The 11,139-nt window shown below is 53.7% G+C and overlaps 2 protein-coding genes across 2 annotated transcripts; one reads left to right on the top strand and one right to left on the bottom strand.

The window, feature by feature from the left end:
- Positions 1–927: 927 nt before the first annotated feature.
- Positions 928–4,155, top strand: COCSUDRAFT_35646 (DUF6-domain-containing protein; the record flags this gene model as incomplete). Its single annotated transcript, XM_005649598.1, has 7 exons — positions 928–1,002; positions 1,132–1,221; positions 1,518–1,685; positions 2,067–2,252; positions 3,045–3,116; positions 3,419–3,554; positions 3,893–4,155. 7 exons carry the CDS (start codon positions 928–930, stop codon positions 4,153–4,155), a joined length of 990 nt encoding a protein of 329 aa, XP_005649655.1.
- A 1,569-nt stretch (positions 4,156–5,724) lies between these two features.
- COCSUDRAFT_13548 (PHO4-domain-containing protein) lies at positions 5,725–10,527 on the bottom strand (the record flags this gene model as incomplete). The annotated part of the gene is made up of 12 exons (XM_005649599.1): positions 5,725–5,930; positions 6,211–6,451; positions 6,769–6,943; positions 7,224–7,510; positions 7,809–8,033; positions 8,529–8,654; positions 8,923–9,111; positions 9,418–9,509; positions 9,685–9,892; positions 10,126–10,199; positions 10,324–10,360; positions 10,489–10,527. 12 exons carry the CDS (start codon positions 10,525–10,527, stop codon positions 5,725–5,727), a joined length of 1,899 nt encoding a protein of 632 aa, XP_005649656.1.
- Positions 10,528–11,139: the final 612 nt, after the last annotated feature.

Genomic DNA, 11,139 nt, shown 5'->3' on the forward strand with positions numbered 1-11,139 from the left:
AGGACGGTGAATGCGCATCGTTTGTGAGATTCATCCCTGGAACTTTCCAGCCAGACATACTTCCTCTGCTGCAGCGTCCCCTGTATCTGTGTAGATCAGCTTATATAGATTCCTCCGTTTGGTCTTGCACTCCCTCGGAATGCTCCATGCATTCTACCATCTTCTATACCAGCAATAGTCCCTGTTAATGCAGGGGTTCAAAATATGGCGAAAGAAGGACTTTGACAAAGAGTCAAACAGTAGCTTCCTGGATTTTCTTGGAGGGTTTCTGCAGCTGGCTAGGGTTGGACTTGGAATGGCAAGAGAGCCATTTTGAATGGCCCATTCAGATGCAACGTTCTGAACACGATCTTAGAACAGCACCACCAGTCAAGCTGCAATAAAATTTTTCTTGCACGAGGAGTGTTCTGAAGAAATGATACACTGGGATCTAGTCCGCATTATCTGTTACAGATTTCCAAACATACTTTCCTTGTGCTAACGTATAGGAGATCCGTAATTAGATATCTTCGTTGTGACAACTGCACATTTATGGGTTTACAGAGCAACATGCCTGGCTTGTCGTCAGACATGCTTCGGCAGCATGGAAGTCGATGCCGTACTTGTCCAGTGTTGCAAAGGCAGGGAAGGTCGCATATGAGAATGACTTTGCCGTTAGTAGCAAGCAAGGGTCATATCAGAAGATCACAGCGACTTTTCATTGGCGCTGGCAACCAGGATCCCTTGGAGACCAGTGAGTCAGAGGTAGCCATCTTGCTTGCAGGACGCTGAAATGAAGGATCCACATATTATCTGCCAGTTATTCTCTATATATTGCCGTGTAACTGATGGGCAGCATCAAAATTTGTTGTTTCACAGGCGCCCTCTGCCCTAGAGAATGGGTCCAGGTCCTCTGAGAGAGGGACACAGACATCAGAGAAGCCAGACATGTCCTGTATGGGAACGGCAATGGATGTCACATGCTCCTATGATGGCGCTGACACCAATAATGGCTTAGCAGATGCAGCGTCAGGTGCTTCATCTGCAGCCCCTAAATGCTTTATCATCTCTGTCAGAAATGCTTGAACTGATAATTTGTGGTACGTCCTCTTATCAAAGAGGGCTGAAGAACTTCTGGTTGCAGGTGGAGAGGTAGACACCTCCTTACTGCAGCAGCTAGCGGCTCTTCTATTGCTTATATCTCCATTCTTTTTCTGGGGCACCTCAATGGTGGCCATGAAGGTCTGGCCCCTGCTGCAAAAGAACATGACATGCTGAAAATTCGCAACCTGCCTTGTGTCCTGATTTGCCATTCAGACGCATGTCCCTCCCTGAGCATTGCACCTGCCCAGCAGATGCAAGATGCTGCCTTTGTCATCCTTGTGTGCTTGCCCAGCTTCGAATGTAGCTGCAGTAGGAGGCTGGGTCGAATCCCTTCCTATGCTCAGAAGGCCACACATAAAAGGCACAAAGGCCGCAGCTAAGACGCAGCCTCGGGACACAATTACGCGAGCCTGAGCGCTGTGCTGCTGTGGCAGGTGCTGGCGCCTCGCACTGCGCCGCTTTGGGTGAGTGCGGTGCGGCTGCTGCCGGCGGGCGCGGTGCTGGTCGGCTGGGCCGCCAAGCAGGGGCGCCCGCAGCCGTCCGGCCGCATGGCCTGGGCCGCCATCGCCGCCTTTGCACTCGCCGACGGCGCATGCTTCCAGGTGCGCTCTTGAAACTCTCGGCCTCCTGAAAGCACGCTTCACAATCACCATCCTTCCATCGTGCCTATGGCACTGTGAGTTTTTGAATGAATGTGCACTGTCTAGCTCTCACTCATTCAGCAGCTCGGCGCCCCTCCCATGGCCGCGGTGCTTTTCCAGCGCAGATCGCATCTGTTTGGTCGGGGCTGTGGCTGACCGCCTTGAGGTGCATAGCGATTCACGTGCTGCAGCATGGTTCTAATGGGGTCATGGTTCAGCCGTGACAGGCATCTTCCCACCCGGCTGGAACCAAGTCACTCAGTTACATCTTGTTCGAAACAGGCTTTCCCCAGTATCATGTATTCATTCATACTAGGGCTTGATGGGGCAAGGGATGCGCAGGGGTTTTTGGCGGAGGGCCTGCAGCGGACGTCGGCGGGCCTGGGCAGCGTGATCATCGACTCGCAGCCGCTCACGGTGGCGCTGCTGGCCGCGCTGCTCTTCGGCGAGCGGCTGCGGCCGGCCGGGATTGCCGGCCTCGGCGTCGGCGTCCTCGGCCTGTGTCTCCTGGAAGCTCACCCCGAGGCCGTCTCAGGCGCGCCTCCTCTGAGCCCCACTATTTATAGGGGTAATTATTAGAACAGTTTTCCATTAATTACCCCATACTATTTATCAAGGCCCTGAGGACCCCCCTTGGGGGATAGGCATTGCAATAGGGTGGCGTAGTGAAGGGGCAAGCTTCCTCAGCCTGTGCATCCAGGAAGATCAGCTGTGGCCATCTCAGGAGCGTCCCTTTTCAATTTAAGACCCTTTTCAAGTTCCTGGGAAATACAATGCCTTGCTCTCCTAGACTTTTTTACCCCGACTGTATCAAGGGTTGGCACTCGTTATCAAGTGGCGTAGCGGAGGGTCAAGGAGGGGACAGGAACTTGCCCATGTGATGTGTTCTGAATAGGGTTGCTTCGTCATCTTCAACACAATGGCGAGCTGCAAAGCAACTGGGTTCATGCCATGCCACGCTTGCAGGTTTATGACCCTCCTTGCCTCTTCTCTACAGCGTTTTCCGGGCCAGACGAACAACAAAGCTTGCTGTGGTGTGATCAGTGCAAGGTCCAGGAAGCGCGGGATTTCTCGCCTCAACACAACACATAAGACTGCGGTCCATTGTTTGGCAGCGGCTATGCAGAGGCCATTGTTTAACAGCGACTATGCAGCGCGGCCGCCGCTCTTCAAGAGCGATCTTCCAGCAGCAAGGTCTCTGTTGCAGGCGCGCACAGTACAAGCATGGCAGAAATTGCGGGTGAGATGTGGTGTGGTGGGGATGCACATGCAGGGCTGCTGAGCGGACAGGTGGCGGAGGCTGCTGTGTCGGTGGGGCAGAGTTCCATATGGGACAGCGGGGAGTGGTGGATGCTGCTGGCTGCCCAGAGCATGGCCATCGGCACAGTCATGGTTAGTGCCACTGCCCCTTCTTCTGCAGTCACATGACAAAGCTAGTGCCGCCTGCCTGTTTGCCCTGTACCAAAATACCAGCAAGGCTATCTTTTCCTCGGACTTCTTGAGTCTTGGCTTCGTTGGAGCTCAAGATGCATCACTTTGCATTGAGGAGCACTCTCTGCGTGGAACAACCCTTTCCTGAGCCGCACTCCCCTGTGCATCTGGTGGAAAGGCTCCTGACAACATCCTTTGGGCTATAGCTCGGGGAAAGTTTGCCGATTGGTCGCTTCATGTATGGCTGTTTTTGCTGGTGACAGGTGCCCTGGGTGAGTCGCTATGCAGACCCGGTCATGGCGACGGGGTACCACATGCTGCTGGGAGGGGTGCCTCTTCTGGCGCTGTCCATTGCCCAGGAAAGCGACGTGCTTCTTGAGCGGCTGCCCCAGCTCACAGGTGGGCTACAGCTAGTCAACATGGGTTGCATATCTACTTCCCTCGGCCATCTTGAGTTGCTGTTGCCAGTTGAGAAGCGGCAGGGGCAGTGGAAAAAGGAAAAGACCCCCTGGAAGACGGATGAAGGTGCAGGCACAGTAAAGGCTTGCATGTGGACCATGCAGGTGTGCAAGGCTGGCATGGCATCAGCAGTACCTTTACAATTTTGTTTTGCAGTGTTGATGCACTCTATTCGCCCAGCACGGCAGCCCGTTCTCCTTACTCTGGCGCTCTGTCTTGCACCTATACAATCCCGCCTGATGTAATATCTTACCACAAATATGTTGGCTGTGCTGCAGGCCAGGACGGCTGGCTGCTGGTGTACATCTCCCTGCTGGGCTCGGCGGCCTCCTACGGCGTCTTCTTCTTCAACGCAGCCCAGGGAAATCTCACGGCGCTGTCCAGCCTCACATTCCTCACACCTGTATTTGCAGCCATCACAGACTATTTCGTGCTCGGGGAGGTGCTCACTCCCCTGGAGCTTGCTGGCGCAACTGTGACTCTGGGAGCGGTGTATCTGTTGAACACACAGTCGGTGTCCAAGTCCGAAGCTGCACCCTGAGAATTGACAGCGCTGTACATACAGCGTCGGCTCATAAGCGCCAAATGGCAGGCTTGTGAAGAGTGGGACATATCCATGCTATAAGCGGTGGCAGCCCCAATGGTGCAAGTCCTGACCGCATCTGCCGGCTGCCTGAAATAAACAGCACTGGCTCCAAGTGTGGGCTTGTCGGTGGTGGGAACAAGTCCAGTGGCATGCCCTGAATGATTGCTGCATCATTTGTGCAAGTGATGTCTGAGTTCAAAGCACACTGGGAAGCAAGGGCTGCTTTGCTGGCAAACATTGGCGTCATGCACCGCCCACCTTCCAGAAGCTTTCATATGCAATTCCAGATATCATCCGATGCCCCACGCCCGGGTGCATGTGCGTTTATATTAATATGTGCCCGTGATTTGTCTGAGCTCTGTGGGAACCTTGCCCATTATTGAGTGGCATGTAAAGCTCTGATGTGTCTCCTACAGGACTTGATGCATGTAAATTAAGGTACATTACTCCTGGCACAGTGCTGGTGATCTCGATTCATTGCAACATCATGAAAAGATAGCAAAAGCACTGTACGGTAGCATCGCAGAGATTTTCCATCGGATTAAAAAGGCATGGTTACATGGAGAGACAGCTCGAGGGCTCATAGCCGCACCACAAAAATTTGCATGGAAACATCCGCTATCTAAAGAATGTATCTAATTCAATCACATTTCTGGCAGGGCCCCAAGCTTTGGAGTGGGAATATATGAAAGGCCACGCACCATATATTGCACAGTGCGTTGAGCCAGCACGCCAACCAAAATTGTTACGATCTGATCTGATGAAAGGGCACACAGGTGATATAGACATGCAGGCAAAGCGAGCTCTGCACACTAGAAATATCTTCAAACCAAACCCATGACATCTTCAACCATGGTCACAGTGACTGCATGCGTGACTTATTTCCAGCTGTGCTGGCCCCCTTTGTTCAAACACGATGTACTGTACGACGAGACTACAACCACTTGGGGAATGCCATAAACAGCTGGTAACACAGGAGGGGCGGGTGCTGCTTTGAAGAAAGAAGTCCAATAGGTGGAAGAGCAAGCACACCCATCAATGCTGTCTACTTCTTCGCATTAAATTTATTTTTTAAACCAGATCCACTTCTGGTGGGCAGCGGAAGCGCTACTTCTGTCTACTTTTTGTGTAGGCCCAAAGCTTGCAGCCAGTCAGAACTGCGGACGGGTCGCAACTTGTCCGCAAAAGTCATTCTTTGGCAAGGTGCCACTTGAAGGAATGCGCCTCAAGCAGAGCTCACGCAAAACAGCAAGGATATTCTAGCAGGACCCCAAGCTGACGCTTGGCCTCCTGAGGCATCACAGCAATAAAGATACGCTTTAAGTTCTATCTACTTCCAATCACGTGCATCCACTTCCTCAGTTCTATTGATTGCTTGCGTGCATGAAACACATTAACAACCCAATTCTTATATTTGCTTGCGCGATGAAACACATTAGAACCAGACTTCTGCTGTCTAGCTTGCATGAAAGGTAAATCAATAGGAGCGCTCAGACAACTTCAGCGAGCTGACTTCAAGGGTCTTCAAGGGAATTTGGTCTGGTAGGCAGTCGTCAGCGGCTTGGGTGCCTTGCAGGCCGAAAGCGTGTTGCTGGCAATGGTCGCCGTGTCGTTGTTGTTGCAGACAGCGGAGCCGTTGTAGACAGTGTTCTGGCCCAGGGTGAACACCGTGTTCTGCTGGTAAAGGGAGAGTACCTTGTACAGCGAGTCCAGGACGGCGTTGGGCGTCACTGCACAGCAGACATATGCCCAGGTCAGATCAACTCTTAGCGCCGAGACAGGTTACGCCTGCATGAAAGAAGAGGCAAATGCAGCAGCAAAGTAACCTGTTGTGTCACAGTGTGAGGCAGGCTAAAGATGTCCATGCAAACATGGCACAAGATATGCATTCCAAAATCAACAGGTGCCCGATGCCACCTGGGCCAAAATGGTGTCTGCAGGGTTCAAGGAAACGGGTACTGAGCAGCGGAACTGTGAAGGGCAAGCGGGGGGGAGAAGAGAGGGCCTCACCTGACTGGGTGTACTTGGGGTCGACCTGCTTCTTGGCCTTGGTGTTCGCCTCTGTGACGGTCTTGTTGAGGGCTTCCCACTGAGCGGGGGGCAGCAGGGGGAGAGCGTTGGAGGCGGACGCGTTGCGGTAGGACAGCAGCGTGGTGTTGAAATCCTTGGACAGGTTGGTGGTCAGGTTGGCAATGCGATTCTCGTAGGTGATCACATCGCGGCCCTCCACCACTGATGGTGCGTACACACCCTGTACACAGGCAACTTGCAATGAGCCTCGGTAGCAGTGCTGTTTGTGCCTTTCCTCTGGCCTCTTCTTCATCATGCAGGGTGCTACTTCTAGCACTATGTCTGGCCTACTCTTTTTCATGCAGGTGATGGGCTCTGACAAGCCAAAACAAAGCTTTCATTCGCTGGCAGTGCCACTGCACTGGGCTCTGCTGGTCATCAGCGTGGTTGCTTACGACTGGGCGACCACGGGGGCTATTTACGAGCTAGGAGAACACGCTGGAGCTTGCTCGTAAAGGGCATGCTGTCATGATGGGCGCAGCGTAGCAGTAAGGTTACCTGGGCGAAGACGGCGGCAGTGCCAAAGCCGACGAGGAACAGGGTGGCGACCCAGGAGGCGAATTGGCGCAGGAACTGGCACCAGTTGACTCCCTTGCCGTTGATGTTCTCGCACAGGCCCACGCCAATGACAGTGCCCGTAATGCACTGGCTGGAAGAGGTGGGCAGACCATACCTGCAGGAACCAAACAAACATGTTCTTCAATACCAGCCCACGAGAGACTCTCTTATATGCTTAAATCTCAGCAAGCTGTGCATGCAGCCAAGTCAAGAGGCATGCAGCCCAACAGAAGAGGGCACTCCAACAGGCACAGAGGTTTGGCCGTCATCGCAGCACACAGCTATGCACAAGGGTCTCAGCACTTTGCCTCGGACACTTCAGCACACAGCGCATGCACACAAGTCAGAACAATTGGTGCTGTGATAGCAATCGACTGGAGAGAAAAAAAACTCACTGGGCGGCGATCATGATGGTGAAGGAGGTGGCGAGCTCGGCGGAGAACCCCCAGGTGGGGGTGAGCTTGGCCAGCTGGACGCCCATCGCACGGGTGACGTTGTAGCCGTAGGTGGCGAGGCCAACCACAAGGCCGGAGGCGCCGATCAGGATGACCCAGACGGGAGGGGAGACTGACTTGGACAGCGCTCCGTTCTGGTACACGTCCCAGATGGTCGCCAGGGGGCCGGCCATGTAGCCCACCTCGCCGGCGCCGTGCGCGAAGATCACGCAGATGGCGGAGAAGACCTCCGCTTAGAACGTGAGTCTGTCTCAGGAACCAATTTTGTAATTTTTTTTTCAAATTTAAAAAAAGCGATGCAGTCATGCGCTGCTTGGGGCACATAATTGCGACTATGGAAGCCACCATGGTCTTTAACTCATGTGTGAACAAAGCTGGGACTCCCGATTGGTCTAGACCTGTGAAAAGTTCATACGCATGCAGCATGCTTGAGCACTGACGCAAGCAAATGCACAGTGACGTTCAAATGTGCATGCAGGACATCAAGGGGAGAAAATTGGAGAGTAGAGGGGAAGGGCATCGCACCTGGAGGTATTTGAAGGTGTACTCTACCTTGGGCTGGAAGATCTTGGCGCGGTCGTGGATGGCCTTGAGGTGCTCGTCGTGCGTCAAGCGGTGGTGAATGTCCACGTTCATGCCGTGCATGGCAGCCTTGGACGCCTTCTGGGCCCAGCTCAGCTCCTTGTACACCTCGACGACCGGCACGGATCCGTTGGCGCCGTTGGTGGGCTTGGGTCCTGCCTCGATGTCCTCGGGGACAGTCTTGCTGGTGGCTGCGGGGTCTTCCTCAATAGTCTTGGGGGCAGACGGCTTGGCGGCACCCTCCCTGCATTTTGATAAAAAAAATCAATTGCTCAGCAATGCTGCAAATCCCTGACAATTTTTTGCACTAGGGCATTCTCCGCGTGAAAAGGATTAGTCATGCCTTGCTCTGTGCAACACTCCCCAGACGTGCACCAAAGACCTGCAGCTAGAAAATATGCAAACTTGCAGGTATGTGCAGCTCCAAGTGCGCCAAAAGTTGCAACCTGGGCAGCAGTTGCGCTGGTGAGGATGCAGCCGGCAATGCCTGTGCCTGTGCATGCACTGGACAAAGCACTAACAGTGTCAGTGCACGAATGCACCAGCAACATGAGGGCGCTGACATCTGAGCCTGCCGCTGCACTTCAGTCAGCCCATAGGCCGCCGCTGCTCCCATGAGGACAGCAGCAGGTGGGGGCCTCACATGGTGTAGCCCTTGTCGACCATGCGCTTGAGGAGGGGAAGGATGATGGCAGCGGTCAGGAGAGCGAGGCCGGCAGCAACGCAGAAGGCGATCCAGGCGGCCTTGCCGTCGGACCAGTCGTCAGCGGAGATGGACTTCTTGGCACCCTGTCAACGAATCTCAACCCCGCTCAGACACTTGAAATTCCTCACTCTCCGCAGCAAATGTCCAAACATGCTCAAGGCTGACCATACTTGAGCTGGATCTCAGGTGATCGCTGCAAGTCATCTCTTAGTTAACAAGATTGTGCAGCACGTTGCCCAGTGTCAGGCAAGCTCATTTATCCACGCACTGAAGGAAGCCTGAAGCTTGGTCTGCAAAATTGCTGCAGCCGTTTGAGAAATGACACTGCCAGGGAGAGGAAGGGTGACTCACCTTGGTGAACACAAAGAAGACGTTGATGAACACAGTGATGAGGACAAGGAGAGGGAAGAGCCAGAAGGAGATTGTGTAGGCAAACTTGCGGCGCAGCACCAGAGTGCGCACGAGCAGGAAGATGACGGCTGACACCAGGCCGGTCAGCACTGGGGCGATGAACCATGTCAGGATGATGGCCACCACTCCCTGCATGGCAACAATCACTTGCCATCAGCACATGCATGTTAAATTTATTACAGTATCACGTTGCTGTTCCTTCCAAGAGGGCAGATGCGTCTGCACACAGGTCGCAGGTAAAAGCAGCCGCCTTGATGGACTCGCCAGATCCAAGCAAGACCCAATCATGCATTTATGCATCTGTTGAAATGACACAATGGCAAATAAATGCAGGTCGCGTTGGAGGAACGATGCCCAATGAGGGCTAGCTGAAGGCACACAAAGACTGACTGCACCAGGCACAGTGCAGTGATTTTGGGACGGTTAGCGACGTACCTTGTAGGGAGGGAAGGCGCCAGGGTCGCGCACGGCCCAGGTCACTCCTGCAGCGCCTTCATACACCAGGGCAAAGCCCATGATGCCTCCAACTGCACAGCAGAAGGCAGCAGTGTCAGAACAGATTACTGGCACAGAAGTGTAAATTCTGGGAGGAAAGCCTTCATTAGTCACAAGGCATAATATGCTCGTAACGTTTCCCAGAAATATGCCGTTTGCCATCTGACCCTCTGCACGGGGTGAGGTTGGACAGGGGCGGCCACTCACTGATGGAGTGGGTGGACGACACGTTCAGTCCCATCTTCGACGTGATGATCAGCCAGATGGTGCCCACTCCGAGGGCGCAGCACATCCCGTATGCGTACACCTCGGGCTGCCTCTGGAACGCGGTGATGGACGCGATTCCTCCAGCGATGGTGTTGGTGCTCACACGTCCAAGCAATAGAGCACCAGCGAACTCGAAGATGGCCGCAATCTGCAAAACACAAAGGTTCCTCAGCTTACTAGAACCGGTCCGCCTCTCGAAACTTAGGGCTGGCCTTCACCGCGCCTTCAACGAATACCAGACCCTGTAATTCCCACATGGAGCATCATAGGTTGTATGAAAGAACCAAAGACGCGGTATTGACGCAAGACAACAACAGGATACATCATCACGAGACAAGAGCCCTAGTGATCCACGGGTTGGGAAAAGCGGAAAGGACTCACGATCACAGCTTGCTTCAAGGTCAGAGTCTTGCTGCCCACGGATGTGCCAAAGGCGTTGGCGACATCGTTAGCACCTGCACTCACAGACGCCAACGCGTCAGCAATCTGCAGTTGGACGCGTCAGGCACAAACCGATGGCCCTTACGGTTATACCAGTCAAAGCAGCACTGCAAATACTGAAGTACGAATCTGGCGCACCTGTTCCCCATCCAAATCCCCAGGAAGCAAGAGCTCCCTGCAGGTTGCGGCAACAGAATGATCAGCAGCGCATTCTTTGTCCAAGAGCATGTGGCCAGAACTCCACTGAGCACGCAGTGATCTCACACTCCATTGGACAGCCAGGAACAACACAGGATCGCTTACCACGACGACCAGCCACAGGGCCGACGGCAGCGCAGCCATTATGTTGGGCTAAATGCACAGCTCTTCCTTGCTTGTGCCTGGGCTGATGATGCGCTGAGTCTATGCAAAGTGGTCGTTTTCACAGTAGAGATACGACCCTGCAGTTGAACCTCTGCGATCGCAACAGTATGACCGCGGTGACAAATTGCCTCACATACATATGTTCATCTGCTGGCATGGTTGGCGCCTAAAGCACAACATGATGACCAGGCCTAGGCCCCATGAAGATTTCGAGAAGGGCACCACCGGCATTCCTTGCATGTAAGGAAGGAAGATTACATCGCTCCAGCCGCCTAGGGCTGATTGGATGAACTGGCAGCATCCAAATAATCAAAACAATCCATCACGAAATGTGCAACACCAACAATGTCCAACTGCCACATGAATTGCTGCATGGTCACAATGTCTGCACCAAACAGCCCAGGATATCTGCCCCGAACAGATTGCAAGGCAGGGCACTCGAACACAAGGTGGCGCTCATCCCCAAGAACCTGCTGGGCACAACGCATGCACAAACGCTGGGGCCGGGGAACCCTGGCCCAGCGGCCCGAGACATTGGGCAGACTATGACAACCAATCCTGAACTTCAACAGTATACGCAAGCAACGGGCA

This window comes from Coccomyxa subellipsoidea (genome assembly GCF_000258705.1).
Source record: "Coccomyxa subellipsoidea C-169, whole genome shotgun sequence".
NCBI lineage: Eukaryota > Viridiplantae > Chlorophyta > Trebouxiophyceae > Coccomyxaceae > Coccomyxa > Coccomyxa subellipsoidea.